Source organism: Solanum verrucosum, unplaced genomic scaffold (genome assembly GCF_900185275.1).
Source record: "Solanum verrucosum unplaced genomic scaffold, falcon-dt-bn FXZP01000284.1, whole genome shotgun sequence".
NCBI lineage: Eukaryota > Viridiplantae > Streptophyta > Magnoliopsida > Solanales > Solanaceae > Solanum > Solanum verrucosum.
Window position 1 is genome coordinate 1,806,469 of NW_026019936.1, and position 27,483 is coordinate 1,833,951.

The 27,483-nt window shown below is 31.5% G+C and overlaps 1 protein-coding gene and 1 pseudogene across 1 annotated transcript; both read left to right on the forward strand.

The window, feature by feature from the left end:
* Positions 1 to 15,119: 15,119 nt before the first annotated feature.
* LOC125835766 (probable 2-oxoglutarate-dependent dioxygenase AOP1) lies at positions 15,120 to 19,430 on the forward strand (annotated as a pseudogene).
* A 3,953-nt stretch (positions 19,431 to 23,383) lies between these two features.
* LOC125837873 (probable 2-oxoglutarate-dependent dioxygenase AOP1.2) lies at positions 23,384 to 26,660 on the forward strand. The gene is made up of 3 exons (XM_049516946.1): positions 23,384 to 23,807; positions 25,810 to 26,134; positions 26,523 to 26,660. Exons 1-3 carry the CDS (start codon positions 23,440 to 23,442, stop codon positions 26,658 to 26,660), a joined length of 831 nt encoding a protein of 276 aa, XP_049372903.1. The 5' UTR covers positions 23,384 to 23,439.
* The last annotated feature ends 823 nt before the right edge of the window (positions 26,661 to 27,483 follow it).

Consider the following 27,483-nt stretch of genomic DNA (forward strand, 5'->3'; position numbering starts at 1 on the left):
TCATAGTGTTGGAATAGTTTGTCCTCACGGCCTACATCTACTTTCAAATCAGTAAAAGAGAAATCTAGGATTCTACCCCTAGATTTGAGTATTGTTGAGATAAGTTTATTTTGAGTTCCTAAGTTCATGTTTTTTATAAAAGTTCGATTCCTAATTATCAAATTGCTATATTGTTATTGAGATCCTTCATATCACGAATCATAACTCTTGAATTCATAATTCACATTCAAGAGAGAGTTAAGAGTAGAGTTCAAGGAAGCCTTTGAGTTCAATTGTGAATCCTTTGAGATCCATCATCGATTTGAGTTAAGTTTTGAGTAAGTATGAGAATGAGAAGAGTCGTATAAATGAGTTCCTTATTGATATTTTGACCCTTGAGTCGAGTCGTTCATGCCCATAAATTCCGCATGAACTCCATAAGTTGAGTATCTTTGAGAGGAGTAGTAACTTCAAGTTCTAAGTCTTGAGTATTGAGTTTCAAATCCCTTTGAGATTATATTCCTAATCATGGGACTATTATATGTTACCCATGAAGTCTTTGAGTTGAGTTGTTCATGCCCATAATTTTGCATGAACCTTATGAGTCGAGTAGTCTAGAGATGAGTAGTATCATTGAGTCTTGAGTTCGGAGTACTAAGGTACTTTATTTCTATTAAGATCCTTGAGTTGAGTCGTTGATGTTCATAATTCCCCATGAACCCTTTGATTTGAGTTATAAATTTTAAAAAGCTTTTTTAACACCAACACTTGAGTTCTTAAACTGAGTTTTGAGAAAGTAAAGATGAGTTTTGAGAAAAGAGTTTTCTAAAGCATGATTAGTATGACAATCGAGTATGTCATCAATGTATAAGCAGCATGGTATTTAGATATACCATCAATGTTTATGCAGTATGACTTCCCAAGTCATCAATGACCATATTATAATATGATTTTGAAATATTTTTGAGAAAAAGTAGAGTTGAGTTCATTTTCTTTAAAATGATATATGAGTACAAAGTATTCCCAAGAGTAAATTTTTTCACATTTAAGATGATAGGAAATTGAGATTTTCAAAAGAGTTTTGAGTAGTTTGAGTACCATCTCTTTTAAGAGAAAGATTTTTGAGTAATGATCTCAAACCACAATAAGAGTTATGTTTTTAAACATATGAGCTAGTATATTTTGGGAGTAGTATTGAGCACCGATATGGGGGAGAGTTCAGATAACTCATAGCCCCCATAAACCATGTGGCTAACGTGGGTAGAAAGGGTCATACTTTTTAGATGATTCCTTAATGCATTGTAGCATAGACTAGTGGATCCACTTAGTAAGTAGGTCTTATACCTTGGCAAAGTATAGGACAATTCTGGCCGCGTGGGTGAGACGTTGTATTATCACATAACTCATAATGATGATTATCGGTTAAAGAAATTCCCACAGAGATATTTGTATTTTTATATACACAGAGTTTACTTGTATTTTCATATACAAACAGAGTTTATATTGTATCCTTGCATACAAACTGAGTATATTGTATTCTTTAATACGTTGAGTTACTTTCTACTGTTTTAAAAGCTTTCCATATATTGTTTCTTTTATTGTTGCTTTATATTGAGTTGGGTATCCGGAGTTAAGTATCCAGAGTTTGAGTACCAAGAGTCGAGTGTCTTATTATTGAGTTGAGTCTTACTTCACTGAGTTGAATATCTTAATATTGAGTCCAGCCTTATTTCCTTGAGTTGAATATATTATTATTGAGTTCAGCCTTATTTCACTGAGTTGAATATTTTATCTTTGAGTTGAGTATCTTATTCTTAAGTAGAGTTGAGTTGAGTGAGTTCAGAAGAGGTAAGTATGTTTCCTTTTTATCAAGTTCAAGCCTATGTTTATGCTTTATAATTCCCCTTACATGCTCGTACATTCCACCTATTGAGCTATTTAGCTTGCATCATTTCATGATGTAGATACATGTATTCAGGGTCATCAACAGACGCTTCGTTGATACCACATGTAGTTCGAGTTATGGTGAGCCTCCTTGCTTTCGGAGGGTTCCACTTGTACTTTAAATTATATCACTTGTTAGGATGTCGTGGGTCTTGTACCGAATTCCATCTTTGTCGATTAGAGGCTTCATAGATAGACAATATAGTTTCAGAAGTCGGTTTCATTTATCTTGTTAAATGTTTTAAAGACTTGAGTTGCCTAGTTTTGGCTAGTTGAATATACGATTATATTCAGAGTTAATTATTTGAGTTTCAATGAATTTTATTCTGTTTTAAGCTTTGTATGCTTAAGTTAGTCTTCCGCTTGTAGTCAACCAGGATGAGGGTTCGCTTGGGGACCAACAATGGTTCTCGAGTGCTGGCCACGTCCAGTGTGTAGGCTCGGGTCATGACAAATTTGGTATCAAAGCACAGAGTTAAAGTGTCCTAGGGTGTCTATGAAGCCGTGTCAGTAACGTATTATGTATGGTTGTGAGGTCCCTACTTCTATAAATGAGGGACTGCAGACATTTAAGAAAAGTTTCCTTTCTTTCATACTCTTAATTATGCAATAGAGCTAAGTCATAGAGATTTACTCATACTCGTGCGTTTCTCATATTCATTTGACTACTTCTTATACTAGAGGTGGTTGAACAGAAAAGTCATTCCTTTGTCGATGAGTTGTTCATAGAAAAAATCTTGAGGAAGTCATGAGATTCTAGAAGGGCTTGAAAGAAGCCCATAAGTTAGTAAGTGTTCAGTTTCAGAGAAATGCACCCATAATTATATGAATCATGTGTTTGAGCTAAAAGCGAGTTGTACTCTTTTCCTTAACCCTTGATTCAGCTGAGATCCTTTTTAAGAAGTATGTTTAGAGCTTGGGTAAGATTTTCACCCGAAAAGGTAGCTTGAGTTACGAGATCATGAGAAGTAGTAGTGAAAGAGCATAGAGTTAGAGGAAAGTATGTAGAGGTTTAGTAATCCTAGAAAAGGAGATAGTAATGAGGCAAGCTATGTTATTATAGGCATGCACTCGGTAAGTTACTAATGAAGAGTTTTACCTTATGGGTAGACTAAAAAGTGATGAGTTGTGAAGATTCCATCATAGGAGGTAAATTGTGTTGTAGCTAGAAAGGAGTTGGTGATGAAGTGTCATTGTGTAGGAAATGACCAGGTGTAAGTGTTGAATAGAAGAGCATGAGTATTCATGAGGTGATAGATCTAGCTAGGCTTATGATATGTTTGAGATGTTCATGATGTTCGAAAGGTTATAGAACTGATTAAGTAATGAGGTATAGTATAGTAGGCGAGCAATAGTATTGATATTTGGGTTTAGTAATGAACATTAAGCTCGAATTTGAGATGAGTGTCATGATCAAAAGAATGGCAACATGAGGGTGATGACGTTAGTCTTAAGATTTGATCTAGAAGACTTGACATAAAGTAGGTGAGGAATTGAGGTGATAAGCTGCAAAAAATATGAATGGTACAAGTGAGAGACCCTAACCTTTAGATAAGGGCAGTGAAGTGTGGCTAAGTGACAAGAGTAATAAGAGTATTAAGAGGAGTACCGAGAGGGTATGTAATCAGAAGAGGTTAAGAGAAACACCTTAGAAAGAGGTCTTAGTATCTGCCTATTCAGAGTCAGGTAGTCATGAGATAAACTTCTCCTGAATGTTAGAGTAAAAGGAGATGTAGACCAATTTAGAGCTGAAGGAATATGTCCATAGCTTTCAAGTGTCTGTTGACACCCAATTTTGGACCTCTACATTGTGTATTAATTATCGAGCTTCTTCAATTTCAAACTATTTAAAATACTTAGTTTTATAAAATTTCAAAATAAATAAATATAGTTTTGAAGCTATTTTAAATAGTTGTATCATTTTTATATTTTTTAAATAATATATGTGTTTTATATAATTACGTACATAATTAGTATATTTTTAAATATTCGAAAATTATCCCAAAAGGATTTTTTATTTTTTAGTTGAATATTTTATTAAATTAGTTTACTTTAAGTTGGCATATATTTTTTAGTTAATAGTTTATAATTAAGTTAATTATTTTATTTCATTAAGATTAAAAAGCTCGTTAATTAATTAATATTAATTCATCTTATACAAACTTTAAACCGAATTTGCAAATCAACTCAATTTGGTTCACTTCTTAAATTCAATTGGCAATCTTTTCACTCCCCTTCTTAACTCATAATCAGCAGCCCATTACAACTCTATCAGCAGCCCACCATTACAAGCAACAATTCCAAAGACCCAAAGGTGGGCCGACTTTTTCCAACCCATTTCCTTTTTTTCAGCAATCCCCTTTTGTTTTCCAATTCGCCCAACCCATTTTTTCCCCATACATTACAACATTCCCAGCCCAACAACGATACAGCCAAACCCGACCGACCCCTACACATGCTTCTTCTTCACGCGAAAATCCCAGCAAACCTGGAAAATCCCACCAAATCGCAGAGAGCCCTGACAACGTCAACATCAGTGCAGCTTCAAACGGCGTGAACAATACCCCGCGCCGGATGCCTATTTTCTTTTCGTTGAATCGATTTCTTCCTATTTTCTTTTAGTTTTATTGTTGATCCCGTCAGGTAAACTGTGAGAGTTGCGGTTCAATCATGAAGTCCGAAATCATCTTCTATAGATGATTTTGATTTCCATAATCTGATAAATAGATTGTTTTTACTCTCGTTACTTGCAAACTAAGTATTGTGACTCATCTATTGGTAGTTGTATCTTCTAACTTAGTCATTATGTATTTTTGTCTATTGTTTCTGATTGCGATCTAATCCTTTGAGTTTTCAAGTTTTAAATGTTTAGTTTTGGTTAAAAGATAGCTTGTTTAGTTCTTGGTCGGACTGAAGGTTAGCCGTGGTAAATCTTAATATTTAAAATCAGTAGCATCATTTAGTGGGTTTATGTGGCCTGATTTTATTTCTTTGAAGTTTCTTTCCAAGTTCCTTGGGTATATGTGTATCCTTAAATTAGTTTGATGTGTTGTACTGTGCTTTTATCCTTAGAAAAGCCCCCTGGTGATAAGCTTAAATGTAATCCTCTCTAGTGTATTTGTTATTGTTCAAATAACCAATTAATATATGCTTGTTTCTTCTGCCAAGTGGGGGCCGTTTATGTTTCTTTAGTTATTAGGAAAGAATGGACCCTCATCCTTTATTTCATTGTAGAAAACACACTTGCCATCTAGTGCTGCTGGTTACCATGTCTAGGGGGCTTGTTTATTTTATTTCTTTTGGCCTAGTTTGTGGTTTTTCTCCAACGCGTTGTAGCAATATTGGTTCATTGATACGAATTTACATTTTTGTTAGAGTGATTGTATTGTTCTAGCTTCAAGTTTATTTATTATGTTGAGATTGAGATACTTCACTTGATATTGTTTGAAATAATTGAGTTATGTGGTAATGAAGTTGATGTCAATAGCGGTTTGTTGCCACTCTCCTTGTATTTTTCAATTGAATTATTATGATCCTTACTTATGTGTCTATCTTTCTGTTGCATGTGAATATGCTTTGAGTCCATGATGGACTCTCCTCCTCCTTGCATTTCGGATGGACCTTAAAGGCCCCCCAAATATTTGTTTTCCTCTCGAGTCCGCCCCATAGCAAATTGCGAAGTTGATGAACAGGTCTCGGAAGCTAAAAAATGGACTGTATACATATCTCGTATACATGGGCCAAAGCCCAAATCAGCAACGAGTTTGGCCCAAAAAAGGTTAATCGTGATTATTTATTGTTAATTTTTTTTATTAACTCTAACTTTAAACAACCTAGTTGAATTCCCCAAAAGATGAACTATATTTTTTATGTTAGTTTATTTTAATATAATTCATTTTTTATCAACTCTTGTATTTTTATTTTTTATCTTTAGTCAAAACTTTTTTATTTATTTAAAATAGTTTTTCATGCTTTAATTAATCAAATTTGTTCAAATTATTATTAAGATGATTAAAAAAAAAATTCTAATTAATCTAGTTTTGGTAAAATTCTATTTACTTGCAATTTGATTCAAATATTTCAATTAATATCCTCTTTTCTTAAAAAAATAATAATTTTTTTTGTTTAACTATTTCCTCAAGTTAATCTTTTTTCTAAAAAATAGTCAAAATGTATTTAATCTAAGTCGTAGGATAACCGCGTGTTAGCGGGCGCTTCAAATGCCTTAAAAACCTTCTTGAAGTGTAAATAAGAACCTCTTACCCATTTTCTCTAAATTTATTAAGACTTAATCTGTTAGAGTCTTTTTAAATTAAGTTTTCTTAATTTCTTTACAAAATTAAGTGGCGACTCTTTCTAAGTATTTTTCTCAAATTGTTTTATACTTTGAACATTTCAAAAAGTGATTTTGCTAAAGATGTTAAAATTATGGCATAACAGTGTCAGCTTAGACCTAAGGGGGAGATGATAAGATGAAAAATCAAGTCAAGTGTTTTGAGAATAAGATAGTAATGAGTTCCAAAGAGTTTGGGGATATCTTTTTAGAGGTCCTTTTAGTAATGGAGTGATGTTAGAAAGAGGAGGTTGATGTTCTTATCGTGATAGTGATGGTGTGATAATTCCATCTAAGATTGTAAATAAGGAGGATGAGGTTTTACTATGAGAAATAGTTAAATGAGAGCCCTTAGTTGATTCCGAAGGAGTTAGTTAGTAAGAGTCCATGGAGTTGTTAGAGTACGAAGCTTGAATGTGGTGTTGTTAATCATTAGGTGGTTCTTAATATGAGCCCAATGTGGTGGTAAAGAGTAATAGTCTTGGGATGAGATTCCCTAAAGAGAGGTATAGAACCAGAACCTAAGGATTTGGGTTAAACTTGAATATAGTAAGATCATACCATTAGACTCAGACCTTAGTAAGAGTAACCCCATTCCATACCCAGACTGAGACTCGAACCATCCTTCGTTGTGAGTAGGATTTTACTAAGGAATTTAAAATTTCTTGAGTGTTAAGGTCACTAGATGTAGCACCTTGAGTTCCAAAAATAACTAAATTAGAAATAGCAAAATCTGAAATTTGGCAAGTTAAGCTAAGTATGAGTTTTAGGTCAACTTCAAACGACCATAACTCCTAGCATATGATGAGTTAGGTGTTCTACAAGATACCGTAGGAAATTTCTTTGAATTATTATTCCAACGCCACCGAGTTTGCTCACTTTTGAGGTCGGATAAGTGTGATATGTCCTTTTGAAGTCAGGCTGCCCAATTAAGAAAAGTTACTTGAAAATATGAGGGGTATTTTGGTATTTTCCTTACCCAATCAGATTTAAGCATTTTTAGTAAGGTTTTATGAGTCTAAGCTGATTAGAATTAGTTTCATTCATCCCCCAAAAGCATTTAGGATTTTAGAGAGAAGATTCAAGAGTAGAAAAAGTTCAAAGTTTCAAGCGTTCGTTCAAGAAATTCAAGATTTCGCCAAGAACCTAGTTCCTTCAGATATGTAAGCTTCCATAGTGTTGGGTTCGTTCACCCACACACTAATCATGATTTATTCAGCATAATTTCGTTCTTGAAATTTAAGGATTTAAGTTTTTTGATGAGTTCTTGATAAGTGTTCTTGAAGTTTCCTTATCGATTAAGTTTTGATGTAAGATTCTACTTGGGTCAACTTCGAACAACCATATCTCTTAGAATATCAAGATTTACGTGACCCATAGCCTATCCAATTAAAGGTATTTGAATCTACTTTCCAATGCTGCCAATTTCGCGTCAATCCAATTTCTGAGTAAAAAGTTATGACTATTTTAATAACCTGTACAGTGCTGTTACGAATTAGCCGATGGGAAAGCATTAAAAAGAGTCGTTTTTGTCTTTTTACCTCCAAGAAAATCCTAAATGAATTTCTTGACTAATAAAAGACTCAAAACAATCAGATTTTCATCTTTTAATCCATCATTCGCTTCTATCTCAAATCCTATGACAAAACCCTAAGGAAAAATCAAAGTAGAAGATCCCATTCAAGATTCTTTCAATCTTTTTCAAGAATCTTCTTCAAGGTAAGTCTTTCTCCAAGAATTCCATTTTTTTCAACTCAAATTCCTATATACAATTATGAATCACCAATGAAAATCATAATTCTTGGCCATAGAGATTTCTAGAAACTAATTCAAGAATCTAAAGAAACGTTTTCTTTATCGTTTACCTTCAAGCTAGGGTTTCAAGGTTTCTAATCAAGTTATTCTTCAATATTCTTCAAGAACCTTGTTCTTCTAGGTATGTAAGGTTATCATAGTGTTGGAATAGTTTGTCCTCACGCCCTACATCTACTTTCAAATCAGTAAAAGAGAAATCTAGGATTCTACCCCTAGATTTGAGTATTGTTGAGATAAGTTGATTTTGAGTTCCTGAGTTCATGTTTCTTTTAAAAGTTCTATTCCTAATTATCGAATTGCTATATTGTTATTGAGATCCTTCATATCATGAATCATAACTATTGAATTCATAATTCACATTCAAGAGAGAGTTAAGAGTAGAGTTCAAGAAAGCCTTTGAGTTCAATTGTGAATCCTTTGAGATCCATCATCTATTTGAGTTAAGTTTTGAGTAAGTAAGTATGAGAATGAGAAGAGTTGTATACATGAGTTCCTTATTGATATTTTGACCCTTGAGTCGAGTCGTTCATGCCTATAAATTTCGCATGAACTCCATAAGTTGAGTATTTTTTAGAGGAGTAGTAACTTCAAGTTCTAAGTCTTGAGTATTGAGTTTCAAATCCCTTTGAGATTATATTCCTAATCATGGGACTATTATATGTTACCCATGATGTCGTTGAGTTGAGTTATTCATGCCCATAGTTTTGCTTGAACCCTATGAGTCGAGCAGTCTAGATATGAGTAGTATCATTGAGTCTTGAGTTCTGAGTACTAAGGTACTTTATTTATATTAAGATCCCTGAGTTGAGTCGTTAATGTTCATATTTCTGCATGAACCCTATGATTTGAGTTATAAATTTTAAAAAGCTTTTTTTAAAGCCAACACTTGAGTTCTTAAACTGAGTTTTGAGAAAGTAAATATGAGTTTTGAGAAAAGCGTTTTCTAAAGCATGATTAGTATGACAATCGAGTATGCCATCAATGTATAAGAAACATGGTATCTAGATATACCATCAATGTTTATGTAGTATGACTTCCCAAGTCATCAATGATCATATTATAATATGATTTTGAAATATTTTTGAGAAAGAGTAGAGTTGAGTTCATTTTCTTTAAAATGATATATGAGAACTAAGTATTTCCAAGAGTAAATGTTTTCACATTTAAGATGAGAGGAAACTGAGATTTCTAAAAGAGTTTTGAGCAGTTTGAGTACCATTTTTTTTAAGAGAAAGATTTTTGAGTAATAATCTCAAACCACAATAAGAGTTATGTTTTTAAACATATGAGTTAGTATATTTTGGGAGTAGTATTGAGCACCGATATGGGGGAGAGTTCAGATAACTCACAGCCCTCATAAACCATGTGGCCAACATGGGTAGAAAGGGTCATACTTTTTAGATGATTCCTTAATGCTTTTTAGCATAGACTAGTAGATCCACTTAGTGAGTAGGTCTTATAATCTAGCAAAGTATAGGACAGTTCTGGCAGCGTGGGTGAAACGTTGTATCATCACATAGCTCATAGTGATGGTTGTGGGTTAGAGAAACTCTCACAGAGATATTTATATTTTTATATACACAGATTTTACTTGTATTTTCATAAACAAACAGAGTTTATATTGTATCCTTGCATACAAACTGAGTATATTGTATTCTTAAATAAAATGAGTTGCTTTCTACTGTTTTAAAAGCTTTCGATATATTGCATCTCTTATTGTTACTTTATATTGAGTTGGGTATCCAGAGTTGAGTATCCAGAGTTTGAGTACCAAGAATCGAGTGTCTTATTATTGAGTTAAGCCTTATTTCATTGTGTTGAATATCTTATTATTGAGTTGAGCCTTATTTCACTGAGTTGAATATTTTATCTTTGAGGTGAGTATCTTATTCTTGAGTTGAGTTGAGTGAGTTCAGAAGAGGTAAGTATGTTTCCTTCTTATCAAGTTCAAGCCTATATTTATGCTTTAAAATTCCCCTTATATGCTCGTACATTCCACGTACTGTGCCATTTAGCCTATATCATTTCATGATGGAAATACAGGTATTCAGGGTTATCAACAGGCGTTTCTTTGATACCATATGCAGTTCGAGTTATCTATGGTGAGTCTCTTTACTTTCGAAGGGTTCCACTTGTACTTTCAGTTATATCAGTTGTTAGGATGTCATGGGTCTTGTACCGAATTCCATCTTTGTCAGTTAGATGCTTCATAGATTGACAATAGAGTTTCAGAAGTCTGTTTTATTTATCTTGTTAAATGTTTTGAAGACTTGAGTTGCCTAGTTTTGGCTAGTTGAATATACGATTATATTCAGAGTTAATTATTTGAGTTTCAATGAATTTTATTTTGTTTTAAGCTTTGTATGATTGAGTTAGTCTTCCGCTTGTAGTCGGCCAGGATGAGGGTTCACTTGAGGAAGAACAATGGTTCTCGAGTGTCGGCCACGTCCAGGGTGTAGCTCGGGTCGTGAAAGTTACTTAGTTCCTTGCATGAAACTCAAAACCTTAGTTGTGTAGATTCGTTAGTTAATGAATTACACTGGCTAGGTCAGATAAACAAATATACATGCCTCAGTTTGAATGTTCCATTATTAGTACTTAAATATTTCATTCTCAGTTAGCATGTCAAAATATTGATCTATCCTATATATTTCAGTTATGTTATATTGTACACATTTCTAGTTGGGAGTAGGCTTAACACCGAGTTGAGCTAGGGTTCAACGTACCTCATAGTCTCAGAACTACATGCCCGAGTAGGATTTTAAGTCCCCTCTGTTGCGCATCAGATTTAGTGATCACGCCAGTCATGCCTTTATACCCATGGCAAGGTATATTGGGTCCTCTCGATGGGGCGTATACATCGGACTCCACGTTTAGCTCATGTGGTTTATGTCGGTTAATAGTAACTCCCATAGTCAGACTTTTAGTGCATTTGGCCATGTTTTCAGCAGTTATATCAATATACAGTTCAGCATGTCATCTTAATGATTAGTACTTGGTCATTTCATTCAATTTAGCTTTTCCAATTATGTTTCAGTATTTATATTCTTGCTCAGTTTACGTCACTGCTCAGTTATGCTTTGTTCAAATTATATGTATTTGTTCAGCTTAAAATTTATATCATGCATGCTCAGTACATTCCAAGTACTGACGCATATTCTGCGCTTTATCATTTCATGATGTAGGTTCAGGTACTCTGCATCTAGATCACACATAGATCGATTTTCGGTCCGCATTCAGCTGCCTCAGTGGTGAGTCCTCATATTTCAAGGATAATAAACATGCTTTCATTTTAGTCTTTACTTTTAATTTTCAGTTTTGTTAGAGTTAGTTGGGGCATGTCCCAGTAACTCAACTTAGTTAGAGGCTTTTCAGACAGAGTAGTAGATGCAGCTTGAGTTGTTAAGTGGTTGTCAAATATCACTAAACTCTTAGTATGTTTTACATATTCAGGCTAGTTGGCTTTTTCCCCATTTTCAGATATCCATTATTTTTAGCTTCCGCTTAGTACATGTTTTACTCAGTTATTTCTAGTATGCTTGATATATGCCAGACTTGGGTTAGCTTGGGGTCACTCGTGATCCTATGTTTCGTGTTACGTCAAGCTAAGGGGGTAGCCTCGGGGAGTGACAAACTACTTTGTGAAAGACTGAATCGAACATTTAAAAACTTAAAATTGAAGTAAATCATTAAAATTGTAAAATGTTCAACTCATACTGTCTGAAAAATACTCAATGCAATAGCAATAGTTTGCAAAACATCTTAAAGGAAAAGAAGGTACTGAGAGACTCCTCAACTCTATCTATCTATGAATCCTCTGTAGTTCAACAAGGATTTCAGGACAAGACCCATGACACCCTAACTAGAGTCCTCTAGAATGAAAGAAGGTTCACCAAAATCTAACTGGAAAACAAAGTGATCTCAACAAAGCGTCTATTGATGATCCTGAACACCTGTATTTGCATCATAAAAAAATGCAGGTTGAATGACATTAGTATATTGAATGTACGAACATATAATAAAGTTGAATGAATAAATAACTGAACTGATAAGGCTGAAGAACTACTCACCTAAACTCAAATCATAAGTAAAAATATAATATTTAAAGCTTTACAAGTAAAAGAGGCTAATTCACGGATGTATAAGAAAATACAATAAAATACTCGTTAAACTATTAGGGAGATTCTTTAGCCGACAACCATCACTATGAGCAACGTGATGATACAATGTCTAGCCCACGTTGTCAGTGTCGGGATATAGGACACATCAACTAAGTGGATACACTAAAGCTCTGCTCGAAAGCAATAAGCAGTCGTCTAAAAAGTATGATCCATTACTAACGTTGGCTACATAGTTTATGAGGATTTTGAGTTGTCTGTACTCATCCACATATCGTTGTTCAATACTATTCTCAATAAATATACATACTCATGCTCAAATGTATAAAACATAATATTTCTCAATTTGAGGTAATTACTCAAAATATCCTCTTAAAAGAGGTAACTGCTCTCAAGTATCTCTGAATACTCTTTATGAAAAACAAAGTTCTCTTTATCAACTAGTTCCCTTAAACTTTACTAGGATTCTAATCATAAAAATTATCAGATAGACAATTAAGAATATAATACCGACACTTATAAGAATCACCATCGTACTTTTTCACTTTCTCGAGATGAGAAATAGTTTCATCATCATTCATAGAGGTGATGTCTACTTTATTAGGATTCTTCTCAGTTAACACATAAGAAACATTGAGAAAACTTAAGTAGAAAAGTACTTTACCCTTCCATCTCTTAAAATGGTTACCATTTAACCAAAATGGCTACCATTTAACCAAAATGGCTTGTTAAGGTCTCCCATCTTGACATCCGCATTTTTTTCAATTGTATCCATGGTGAATCTCCTTAAAATTGTTAGTGAAAAATTACAAAATAATAAAATTGCAAGATTACAATTGAAAAATCAAATGAAGAAACAAAACACTCTTCAGGCTGAGGCGCAGATATTTCGCTCTCTTTAAGGAGATTCAAGCCCACTGCAACCAATGTTTTTCACCGGTCCAACAGTAGTCCTCTTTGACTTGTCCCCTCCAGGATACAACAACCTTCACAAAGTATAACTCAACAACTCTGGACAAGAGTTGAGTCCAAAGCTCCACAAAAATGAACACCTCCCTTCAACTAATAAGAACTCTCTTTTTGACTAACTTTTATGCACTCTATATTTTCTTGTGTGTTGTGTGTCACAAACCAAATGAAGACCACCACTATTTATAGTTGAGAGAGTCTTCCTAGCAATGAATAGGAAGATAATGGGGTAGTAAGTAGTGAAGATAATGGCCTTAAAAATTACATAGGTTACAAGGTATAATAGAGGAATTATGAGTGACAATCAAGTAGGCACTAATGCCATATTGCACTAACTCCTAATGGTGTAATGCTCCAAATAAATGTCCAACGGTTAAGACAAAAGAATTATCCACCAACGGAGACAATTTCACAGCAAATGCCACACTTTGACTCCAAACATTTCAAGCAAATTAATATACAAAAATATTAATATTAAAATGCTGACCAACATATTTAATATTAAAAAAAAAAAAGTAAAAATTGCAAACACAAAAAAAAAAAGAAAAAAAAACTGATAAAAAAACTAAATCTCTAATTTTTACTATTACTTTAACTTTTTACCATTTTTAAGAATTCAAATTTTAATAGTAGTTAACTACGTTATACTCTGCCTAAATACAATATAGTAAGATCATTTCAAAAACAAACTACCATATTCATATATATATATATATATATATATATATATATATATATATATAATCATTTAAAAATCTATCAAATTAGTATCTAAATTTATCATGCAATAAGAAAAAAATTGAGTAACCAACTAAATAATCTCATATTTCTTTTATTACAGTTTTTTTAATTTGAATCTATCTATATATAATAAAAAAAGTAAAAAGTGTTCCGTGTCAGCACCACAAAAATTCAACAATTCTAAAATTCAAAAAATAATTTTAACTTTTTAAAAATCTGTATCTAAAATTTACCAAAAAAATAATTACATTAAAATATTTTATGTTTCAAAATTAAAAATTTACAATTTCTAAAATCAATTAAAGATGTATTTAAATTTTAAATTAAAGTGAAAACAAAATACTGAATCGCCACTTGGTATTAGTTACCTTTTTAAAATTAAATTTTGCAGTTATTTTTTAAGATAAGAACAGATTTCAATAGTTGCCAAGTGACTAATTAATAAGATGCCACGTATGTATTATTTGAAATTTCAAAAAGTGCAGTTATCCGCAATATTTAAATTTACATATTTGCAGTAAATTTACAACATTAAATATACACATTAAAAAAAAAAGTATTAAAGCTCTACCGATATTGATTAATTGTCATAAAATCCAAAAAATTTATCGGCTTTAGGGACATATGCTAACTTTCTCTAAATATATATATATATTTTACCCTTATATAGAAGTGAGAGTTGAGAGGGACGAACAAGGGCAAAAAGGTAATTCTAATGTTAATTTTGGGTAAATCTGTAAATAACCTTTTCCTGTGTTATGTAAATCCACTTTCTTTGTCTTCATTCTTTACACAACAGTAGAATCTAGAATATGCTCCAAATCTATTTTCACTTTGCTCTTTCCCGGATTCTGATTATAGATTCAAATCTCTGTTTCGCCTTCAACTTTGTTTTCACTGTTGTTGTGTTCTTTAGTTGTGGTAAGATTTTCTTTCCCCTTTCCCCTGATTTTTCTCAACTGATTCCGCCAGAAAGGTAATTTTTTTGGGAAAACCATTTGATGAGTAAATCATCGTAATATAGAAGTAGAAATCTTGGTGTAGCATGTTGAAATTTGGACATATATTGTGCTTAGTTGATGGTGAGGATATCAACTCTCTATAGTTTTCAACTTTATGTTTACGTTCTTCATTTATTTACTTGACTGGTTGGTACAAAAACAGGTTCTGAAGCTAAAATCTTTCTCCAAGTTTGAGGTTGAGAAGCTCTGTCAGAAGTTATGTTGTTGATAAATAGCAAGCCCAACAAAGGACTGCGCAAGTTCTTGAAAGCACACTGTGATGGGGAAACTTTGGTAGTTGCTGATTCAAAGCTTGGAAATGCAATTAAAGAGAAATTGGTCAGCTCCCTTCTTATGTCAATTCAACAATTGTATCTAATTTGTTCATGCATGTTCGCAAATAGAAATAAATAGGTAGTAGATGACTATGGATCCTTGATGCACATAGTGCGTGCATCTAAAACTTTTGTTTTTCAATAGTCTTGGTTTTGGTGCTTCTACCTATTTTGGGGTTAAAAGGCGAAGAAGAGGAAATAGTTGAACTTGGGGACAAACATTCGAGTCCAACTACCCACATAGAATTTAGCAGACCTTTTTACACATTGACTAACTTATTCCCTTTATATTTAGCTCTTATGCTGCACTTCCCTTTCGAATTTTCATTTTATTTTCCTAATTCAATTCTCCAATTTTCAGCTATTACTTTCTTCATTTCATTGTGCTTTAGAATTCATTGCTTTCTATTCTCCTCTTTCACTTTATTTTCTCCTAACTACATTGTATTTTAATTTTCTTTCCTGTGCAACTGGACCTTCGTTTGACAATGAATCCTGTATAAATTGAAAGCTCAAATCCTCAAATTATGAAAGATCGCATATTTCAAGACGTTATTCTCTCCATTAAAATTGAACTACACTTTTGGTACATATGGTTTGTAATCTCTCCACTAAAATTGGACTACGACTTTTGATACATATAATTTGTATAAATAACTTTTAGTGGTTCCGCATTATACCCATCCAACATGTTTGATCATATACGTGGAAATCCCTAACAAAAATTTGTTGTCTTTCTTTTTCAGCAGGTTTTTCAAAATATTTTGCTCCATCAGTCAACAACTCAAAATGTATGTTGTCATCAGGCAACCTTAGTTCTATCGTTTATATTTGTGTTAAAAATATATATTTCAAATGTATGCCATAAGGCTGACCTGTCTTCCTGTTAGAGTCATTTTCTGTTGTCCACTTTTTATTAACGAAGGTTAAGCTTATCTATCACGTTGTGAAATTTCAGATTAATTGGCCTATACGTGTCGGTATATACCTAAAAAATTATTTTAATCATGTAAAAATAATATAATTTTCCGCCAAAGAAAATTCGGATGAACCCATGCATATATATACATAACTTTATTTTAACCTATTTATATAACATAATTTTTCAATGAAAAACTAACAATAGAGTTGAGTTAGCCTACACATGTTTGTTCTGACCCGACTCAATAGATATCTACTAATAACATTTTCAAATAAAATGAAATGATAAAAATAATAATTCATATATATACATAATTTATTTTTACCTATTTATATAACATAAGTTTTCAATGAAAATATATTAATATTAAATTAATAATGCCACGTAGGTCGAAAAGGGGTAAAAAATTATTTATAAAATAAGTTCGGGGGGTAATAGGACCTTAGTATAGTATAAGTATGTCTCTGGAATTTCGGGCATAGGTTGGAGGGAGGGGGGTACTTATGCATTTTCCCTAAAATTATTAAATAAGAAGTAGAGATAAAACAAGAAAAAGAATATTAAGGTAACGGCACGATAAGCACCAAATCGATCGTTACATAAAATGATATTTTTCATTGTTATTTAACAACAAATTTGACCAATACGATGCAATAAACTTAAGTAACAATCAAAATAAACATTGTATTTAAATTAACAGTACAATACAGTGCATAACAAACCATCCAAACAAGGTGTTAGTCTCTTATAACTTGTCTTGTACAAATTTTAAAATACAAGTGCTAATTTATTTGTCTATATATACTCTCTATCTCCCCCCCCCCCCCCCCCCCGTACTTAATTCACATTGTGAAGTCTTTAATTCCTTCTTTGTTTCTTTCAAATGGTTAATATTAATTCCCACCATAGATTTTTCTAATCTAGAACTAAAACCAAACACTCCACTATGGGAATCCACAAAAGTTCAAGTTTTTGAAGCTTTAAAAGAATATGGTTGTTTTGAAGCAATATATGATAAAATTCCAAATGAAATTAGAGAGGGTATTTTTGGTATTTCAAAAGAAATATTTGAATTTCCTTTAGAGACCAAAGTGAAAAATTATTCAGAAATGATTCCACACTTGCCATTTTATGAGAGTTTGTGTATTCCTGATTTGCTTAATCCTCAAAATGTTGAAACTTTTGCTAATATCTTTTGGCCTCATGGTAATCCTGATTTCTGGTATGTCTACTTTATTTTTTTTAATAAATAAAATTATTTTGTGCATTGATTAGAGTCGTGGAGTAGCGATAAAGTTATTTTTATGATGTGATAAATTTTTGCAGCAATTTGGTAAAAGCTTACTCAAATCCACTTATGGAATTGGATGAATTGTTGAAAAGGATGATTTTGGAGAATTTGGGATTAGAAAATCATATTGATGAATTGTTGGATCCTAATTATATGAGATTTAGATTTACACATTACAAGGGATCATCAATTATTAGTGGAGATCATGAAAATAATATTAAACATGATGGATTGAATGGCCACACAGATGGTAACTTCTTGACTTTTATATCACAAAATCAAGTCAATGGTTTGCAAATCAACAAAAATGGAGAGTGGATTGATGTCAATATTTCACCAAATTCTTATGCAGTTTTGTCTGGTGATTTATTCAAAGTAAGTGTTACTTATTTTATTTTTATCTAGTCTTATTACTTTGTTGAAATTCGTGATACTCGAAATCTTCAAAAATATTATTGGATCCTTCAAAAACAAAAAAATAGGTTTTAGAGGATCTGACGTATACCAAACGATATTTGTGAAGAATATATCCAAGGTTGGAATATACGAAAAAGATATAGGTATAATTTCTTCATGCAAAATTGAAAATGAATCTTGATATTTGTTGGAATTAACCTATGTTTCTCGAATATTAAATGGAACTACCTACATATATAATATTTTCATGCAAAACTGAAAAATGAATTTTGATATTTGTTGGAGCCTATGAACATTTTTGTCAGAGTACTGTTAGTATATATGGGATTTCTAACAGAATATTCATCGAAAATGTGTGATTCTCCCTGCAGCTTGAGGGAACAACTCCCCTCCAATACGAAACATCATGTGTTTATTGATTGATAAGGACATCACAATAACACATCAAAATTTATGAGGCTATAAACAAATAAGGAAATAATAAATGGAAGGCAAGATTGGGTCAATGCCGAAAGAAGAAATACCGGACTACCACAATTAAATAGCCAAATAGAAGACGAAATAGATGAAATATTTGGTGATAATAGTGATGATGGTATGGAAGCAATGGAAGAAGAACGACAAATACAAGTTCCAAAAAATGTTTCTTTTGAAATGATACAAAAGTTACGAAAAGATTTTAAAAAGAGTTTCAATTGTTAGTACAATAATTAATATTCAATACCTAGATTATGTACTCTTTGTCTCTTTCTAATATTTGTATTGTACAATTTATTTATTTGAATAAATATACGGCTATTCGCCTTGATTTTCTTTTAAAATAGTCTCTTATATTTAAACCAAGTCATTTTAGAAATTTAATTTTCAACTATTTTAATATTAGTTTAAAGTTTAAACTTTAATATAAAATTGAATTTTAAGATTTAAAATTTAAATTCAATATAAACTTTAAAATTTAAATTCAATATAAAGTTATAAACTTTAAAATTTAAAGTCAATTTTAAACTTTAAAGTTTAAAGTTTAAACTTAAATTCAATTGAAACTTTAAAGTAACTTTAAAGTTTAAAGTTTTAAATTGAAGTTTTTTAATAATATAATTTTATTAATTAATAATATAATATTATATAATAATTAAAGTTAATAAAAAAAAATAAAAAATTATCGGTACAAAATGATCCGGTAAGAACCGGTTCCGGTAAGACCCGGTTCCAATAAAATCGGTCCTGTTGATCCAGTCCTGTCCGTTTGCCAGCCTTAGATCCTTCATATAAATGTGTTTGAGTTTTATGCACTGATGACGTGAATTTATATAGGCATGGACAAATGGTCGATTGCATTCTCCCGTCCACAAGGTAAAAATGACTGGAGAAAATGATAGATTTTCCATTCAATTATTTTCATTCTCGAAACCAGGTCACTTTATAAAGGCCCAAAAAAACTTGTGGATGAAGAACACCCTTTACTCTTCAAGCCATTTGAAATGATTGGATTATCTGAGTATGTTACTTCCCAAGCTGGCTATGCAGCTCCCAATGATGCTTTCAAGGCTTATTGTGGTCTTTGATAGGCTAAACGTGAATTTCTAATGAACATTTTTGTCAGAGTACTGTTAGTATATATGGGATTTCTAACAGAATATTCATCAAAAATGTCTTCATCATTTCATTTGGAATTCGTGTTTTTATAATAGTGTGTATCCTTAGGGACCAGCAATGGTTCTTGAGTATCGGCCATGTCCAGGGTGTAGACTCGGGTTGTGACACTATTGATTCTAGCTAAGTTTTAAGGAAGTAAGTATGAGAATGAGAAGAATCGTATACATGAATTCCATATTGTTATTTAGACCCTCGAGTTGAGTCGTTCATGCCCATAAATTTCGCATGAACTTCATAAGTTGAGTATCTTTGAGAGGAGTAGTATCTTCAAGTTCTAAGTCTTGAGTATTGAGTTCCTAATCATTTAGGGATTATATTCCTAATCATGGGGAAACTACATGTTACCCATGAAGGTCGTTGAGTTGAGCAGTTCATGCCCATAATTCCACATGAACCCTATGAGTCGAACAATCTTGAAATGAGAGGTATCATTGAATCCTTGAATTGAGTTATTCACGTCCATAATTCGGCATGAATCCTATTTTAAGAAGTCTTTTGCAAACTTTTTTTAAATTTGTGTTAAGACTTGAGCATATGAGTTGAGGAAGAGTAGAACTGAGTTCATTTCCTTTAAAATGATATATTGGAACTAAGTATTCCCAAGAGTAAATGTTTTTACATTTAAGATGAGAGGAAACTGAGATTTCCAAAAGAGTTTTGAGCAGTTTGAGTATCATCTCTCTTAAGAGAAATATTTTTGAGTAATGGTGTGTGACTATCAAAATAATGGTGTGTGACTATCAAAATAAAATAAAAAAAATATTGTGCTATTTGGGGTTCAAACCCAAAACTCATGCATTCAAATGGACACCTATTACCACTACATAAAAAACATACCTTTTATCAAGAGTGTCCAACTTTAAATATATATCATTTAAATGTAGTTTGACATATATATACAATGTAATTTTTCAACAAAAGCCTAGTTGGACACCCTGTGATAGCTATAGCTACGCCCCTGGTATAGACAAAAAGATCCTCCCACTACCACGAATAAAAAATAAAAATATATTATAACTTGTCAATATACTCAAACTATGATCTAATTCAATCAATAAGTGTTGCAATTAGACACTTTTGAATTTAATTTAGGAAAAGTTGTTTTCCGCAAGTATTTTTAAATCGCGTCCTTACGTAGATAAGATAATCTCATAAAATAATGTCACCTCCTTTAATTATAGGGAAAATTGTGCATTATAGCAAACTATTAATTCAAAATAAATGTTATAACTACAGTTTCATTTAATTCCAATTCGTAAAAAAACACATTGTCATTCTCACCTCTCTCCCATGAATCTCTCTCGCCACTCTCAATTCTCTCCCTCGCCTCTCACTTTTATGCAAACACAAATGTATAAATTGTGTTTGTGTTTGTATAAATCGAGAGAGACTGCATATACAAATACAAATACATATCTCTCCGTCCTATACACTTATAATTACACTAATACAAATCTTCCCCTGCTCAGTTCTCTTTTGCCTTTCTCTCTCTTTCTCTCGCTTTATACAAACATAAATTATACAAATACAATGTACAATTTATGTTTGTATAAAGCGAGAGAGAAATTTGATATACAAATACAAATACAGATATTTTAACTCGATTTAATTGTATATTAGCTTGATTCAATTGTATAAAAATTCAAATTTTATGCAGATATACAAACACAATCATCTTAAACTATTGTGAGTCTGTTGTTTCATACCTAAACATATACTAACTTTCTCTAAAAAAATAATATATATATATATATATATATATATATATATATATATTTAACGGTCATTAATTAATTGTCGGATCATTATTGGTATAATGTACTTGATGGTATATTAATTTTCTAAGGCTTTATTTCTTTGGTATTTTTTAACCATCCGATGTCGGATCTTAGCCATCCGATGTCCAAAACACACTCGTTTAATTAGGTTCTAATTAATTTGAATTTAAGTCATACACGTTGACATACACTTGTCAATAGAGCCTGATTAGCCTATATGTGTCCGTTCTGACCTGACTCAATAAAATCTACTACTAACATTTTCACAGAAAATGAAATGATAGGAATAATAATACATATATATAGTGGCGGAGCCAGAATTTTCAATAAGGAGGTTCAAAATCTGAAGAAATAGACACACGAAATAGCCAAAGGGGGTTCGACATCTACTGTCTATACATAAAAAAAATATTTTAACTATGTAAAAAAAATATAATTTTTCTCCAAAAGAAATTCGGATGAACCCCCTAATGATAAGGTGGCTCCGCCACTGCATATATATACATAACTTTATTTTAACCTATTTATATAACCTAATTTTTCAATGAAAAACTAACAATAGAGCTGAGTTAGCCTACACATATTTGTTCTGACCCGACTCAATAGAAATCTACTAATAACATTTTCAAATAAAATGAAATAATAAAAATAATAATCATATATATACATAACTTTTTTTTTACCTATTTATATAACATAATTTTTCAATAAAAAAATATTAATATTAAATAAAAAAACTCGTCACATATTTAATAGTGTCAATATCCTACTTTAAAATTAATATACTATCAATCTTTTTGGGTGCTCTGAAAAATAGAAAAAAATAACGGAACTTTATTTAAAAAAATATAGCTATCCAACATAAATGAAAACGTGTTTAAAATTTCAGTGGTTAATATTGTTGTGAGGTGCTATAGATGTGTACAATTATTTCAAATTGTCTTATATTAATCATTGACCCATAACCAACATGTGACTTGTGAGGTGCTATAGATGTGCACAATCATTTTCTTTCTTCCTCAACATTTTTGTTTCTTTCTTTATGGTAATGGTAATTAATTAATTAAAATATGTTTATTTATGTAATTTTCCAAAAAAAATTGAATTTACAAAATAATTTTTGGAGTAATTATTTGCTACTTTTATTAGCTTAAAAAGTAATAATGGCCATTTTGTGCCAACTTTTCAAAAGAGGGCTAATAGATGTCAATTCCTTCCCTTAGTACAGCATGCCAATTTTCTTCATGCTTCTATGTTTAGATACAAACTATGTCTTGGTCACTATTCTTTTCTAAAGATGTTTCTGGATTACTAAAGTAGTTTTTTTATTTACTCAATCTGAATGGAATTATAGATCTTCAATGTGATCTAATATTAATTTTATAGAACTGAAAATATTTTAATTTCTTAGTAACACATAGTTGTAATATTCATTTCTAGAAAATAAAGAATGTCAATTAACAATTTTTTCTTAAATCCAAATTGTAGACTATTTTTTAAGAAATGAAAAATATATTTGCTCTAAATTACAAATTTAAGAAATACCATATTTATAAAATAAAAGGGTACTTGAACAATTATGGCTAAAATCATTGCGGCCAAAATGACGTTTCGAATCGATATTCCACTTTAAAATTAATGTACTATCAATCTTTTTAGGTGCTTTGAAAAATAGAAAAAAATAACGAAACTTTATTTTAAAAAATATAGCTGTCCAACATAAATGAAAATGTGTTTAAAATTTCAGTGGTTAATATTGTTGTGAGGTGCATAGATGTGTACAATTAATCCAAATTGTCTTTTATTAATCATTGACCCATAACCAACATTATTGTTGTGACTTGTTAGGTGCTATAAATGTGTACACTCATTTTCTTTCTTCCTCAACATTTTTGTTTTGTAGAAATCAACTAGAAAATATAGGTACGTTGCTAGGCAACTAGTACGGAATGAAGTGGGAAAAAGTAGAGGACCTGGCGTCCTTGGCGCTCTGAGTGGCGCAGGGCGCCAGAGGCAAAATTTCAGAGACTGGGTTGGGGCGCTCTATATATAATCTCTATTCCCTCTTTAATTTTCATATTGTAAAGTATTTCTCCTTCTTTATTTCTTTCTATTTCCTCTCTTTTTAATTTATTCATCAATGGCATCTACTAAAGTTAAGATTCCCACCATAGATTTTTGCAATCTTGAGCTAAAACCAAACACTCCACAATGGGAATCAACAAAAGTTCAAGTTTTTGAAGCCTTACAAGAATTTGGTTGTTTTGAAGCAATATATGACAAAGTTCCAAATGAAATTAGAGAGGGCATGTTTGATAATTTAAAAGAAGTATTTGATTTTCCATTGTCCAAATTGATAGAATATAGAGAAAAACCCTTTCATATATATGATGGGAAAATTCCAAGTATACCACTCTATGGTAGTGTGAGCTCTGCTGATTTGGTCCTCCCAAATAGTGTTGAAACATTTGCCAATACCTTTTGGTCTGATGGAAACCCTAACTTTAGGTATGTATTACTTCTTTTAATTATATATAATGTGCTTGGTATTATGAAAGTCATTTTTCATTAATGATATTTGAAAGAATAAGATTTATGTAGGTGATATCATTTAGTTTTAGTCATGTTAGTACACCAATTATTCTTGCTCATATATTTGTAGGAGATTTTTTTTTTCATTATGTATTCGGTATTTATTTTGGGATTCAGATTAATAATATGGAGTCACGATAGTGTAAGATGCATTAAAAAGAGAAACGTTTTCTACTAGAATTGTTTTTATTCCTAAGGCTAGAATCAGGAATCTTTAGTTAAATTATAGAGATAATATTCATTCCATCACTAAAGGTGAAAATTAAGTATCTTATTGTCCATACATTTTATATAAAAGAGATGTGATCATTAATAAAATAAAAATTAAGAACTCATGAGTAAACAAAATAAATATATCTAATTTATATTAATTAGAAGAGTATTTAATAATTATATCCAAGTGATAAGCTAATAAAATCAATATAAACAATCTAATCACATGATTCATTGTCGATATTCATATAGAATTGGTTACGGGTATGTGAAGGGATGGAGGGGAGTACATTTCATTGAGTAACAATGCAATAGTTGGACATGATTTAACATGCTCGAACAAGATATCACAATCTAAAATGATTAAAAATAACATTTAAATATTTTTCACACATCGCGCGAGTATGTATACTAGGTATATATACATTATATATTAAGGGTGTGTTTGGTATGAAGGAAAATGTTTTCTTGGAAAACAAGTGGATTTCTAACTTATTTTCTCATGTTTGGTTGGTGAATGAAAAATATTTTCTGAAAAAATATCTTTTATTTTCTCTTGAGACTAGAAAATACTCTTTAGGAAAATAATTTTTTTTGATGGGAATGACTTTGGGGGGGGGGGGGGGAGGGGTACGGGGTGGGGTAAAAATGAAAATTCTTTAAATTTGAAATATTTCCCACATATAATTTTTTTTTAAAAAAATTGAGGGGGGTGGCGGGTGAGGGGGTAGGGAGTAGGGGTGGTAGGGGTTGGTGAGGTAAAAAAAATTTAAGATTTAAAAAATTTTCAAAAATAATTTTAATTTTTTTTTTTATGTTTGAGGGGAGGGGGGGGGGGGGGGAGCTAGTTTGGTGGTAGTGATAAAAATATATTTGAAATTTTAAAAATAAGAAAATTTAAAATTTTAATTTATTTTTTTGAATGGGGAGGGTCGGGTAGGGGCATGGGTAGGGGTAAGATTAAAAATAACATATTAATATTTTCCGCACATCGCTCGAGTATGTATACTAGCTATCTATACATATATATTAAGGGTGTGTTTGGTATGAAGGAAAATGTTTTCTTGGAAAACAAGTGGATTTCTAACTTATTTTCTCATATTTAGTTGATGAGTAGAAACTATTTTTTAATGTTTGGTTGGTGAATGAATTTTTTTTCCAGAAAATATCTTTTATTTTTCGCTTAAGACTAGAAAATACTCTTTAGGAAAATAACTTTTAACCCGAAAATCAACCCCAATAATCAATCTAGGACCCGACCGTAACACCCGAACTAGGACATGACCTTGATGACCGTTCAAAATCCGACCCAGAGATCTGACCTAGGACCCCACCCAGACTTCCGACCCTGAAATATTTTTCAAAAGTAATTTTTTAAATAAAATAAAAGTTGACAGGGGTGGCGGGCTGGTTTGGTAGTAGGGGTAAAAAAATATTATAATTTAAGCATGAAGTAGAAGTTTCGAAAATGTTTTCCTTAATTTTTAAGGGAAATCATTTTCCTTAAATTTGAGGAAAATAAGTTGATTTGGAAAACATTTTCCAAATAATTAAAGTCAACCAAACATGGGAAATTAAAAAACATATTCCAGAAAATATTTTCCTTCGTACCAAACACACCCTAAGTGTATTTCTTACATAATTTTGAGTAATATCACAATATTGCATTACCATTATATAAGTTTTGTATGTTTTAATTTGGCAGCAATGTGGCAAAGTCCTACTTCAAGCAACTTATGGAATTGTATGAAATGGTGACAAAAATGGTTTTGGAGAGTCTTGGGCTAAAAAATTACATTGATGAAATCTTGAGTTCCAATTTTTTTGTGTCAAGATTTACTAATTACAAGGTAATTAAAGGTGAAGGTGAGAACAAATCAAAATTACCTCCCCACACAGATAGTGGCTACTTGACTATAATTAAACAAAATCAAAATGGATTGCAAGTTCTCTACAAAAATGGAGAGTGGATAGAGCTCAATAATACATCACCAAATTCCTATATCGTTTTATCAGCAAATGATTTCATGGTAAGTTATTATTTATTTTTGAGTACCGAGGTAAAAAATACACCTAAATTATTTGTTTATGTGTATTTTTGACGCTTAACTCTTTATTATTTTGTGTGTGAGGGGGTGGGTTGATGCTATAGAAGAGGAGAATAAAAGAAATAGAGATTTTTTTTGTATGATTGATTATTTAAGCCCAACTAGAAGCTAAGATCAGAGCAATTTTGAAGTAACGATAAGATTGTTTGTATGTGATTTATAGATTACGATGCGGGCTTGATCGAGAAAAAATCACTAATATTTTCTATTAGATTAGATTGTTTTCCTAACATCCCCTTGAGGTGCTGCCCTTTCTCTGTGAAAGAAATCACTAATGCTTTTTATGTGTCGATGTTGTGGATTTATACAGGCATGGACAAATAATAGTTTGACATCTGCTGAACACAGAGTAGTACCAACAAGAGACAAAGATAGATTATCTATTCAATTATTTTCCATACCACATCCAGATTATACTGTGAAGGACCCCAAAAGAATTAGTGGATGAAGACCACCCTTTACTCTTCAAGCCTTTTAACTTGCTTGAATTTCATAAATAAACTATGTCAGGTGATAAAAATGGAATTAATCTCAAGAATTATTGTGGTCTTTAAAAATTTTGTAGGGTATGAAAATTTATTTATGTGTATTTTCTTTATGAATAAAATGTATCGTATGTATGGGTGGTTGAAAATTTATATTTGAATGGTTATTGCATATGATTACATAACGTATTGTATTGTGTTGCGTTGTATTGTAATGTATTGTACTGTATTATTTTTATTAAAAAATATATGTGTTATACCCCATTTTAACTCGAGATCCAAATGGTGTACAACATATTGGTGATTTCCAAATTATTAACTAACTTAAGAAGTCGCCACCTAATTAATTATGGTGAATTAGGACACCTAAATATTTAACTAGCTAATAATAAAATGACTTCAATTAAATGGTCTACTTAACTTGCATGATTCTAGGTAAGGGTTCTAGTTATCCTAAAGGGAAGGGGTAAAACATCCTTTAAGATCCGTAAAAAAAAACAGTTAACCGACCAAACTTAGGTTAATTAATTTTAAAATAATGATATGAGTGCTAAAGATTAAGTGATTGAATAATCAAATTGGAAACATTTTTTTAATTGTGAAAGCTCTTTTGTAATTGTAATAGAATGATAAAGATTTAAGAAAAAGTAACTCGTCTTGGTGAATTTAGACAAATTTAGTAATCCAATGGCTAAAAGAAAGGTAATTAAAAAAAAGGTATTTGCTCTCATTTATTGACAAAGTGTTTCCTTTAGAAAAGTATTTTTTTTTTTTTAGAAAGATAGG

What these genes read in the sequence shown, in the direction of transcription:
- LOC125837873 (XM_049516946.1), top strand. Translation starts at nt 23,440, where the DNA reads ATGGCATCTACTAAAGTTAAGATTCCCACCATAGATTTTTGCAATCTT. An exon ending in GATGGAAACCCTAACTTTAG is followed by an intron (nt 23,808 to 25,809) that starts GTATGTATTACT and finishes TTAATTTGGCAG; the next exon opens with CAATGTGGCAAAGTCCTACT. An exon ending in TATCAGCAAATGATTTCATG is followed by an intron (nt 26,135 to 26,522) that starts GTAAGTTATTAT and finishes GGATTTATACAG; the next exon opens with GCATGGACAAATAATAGTTT.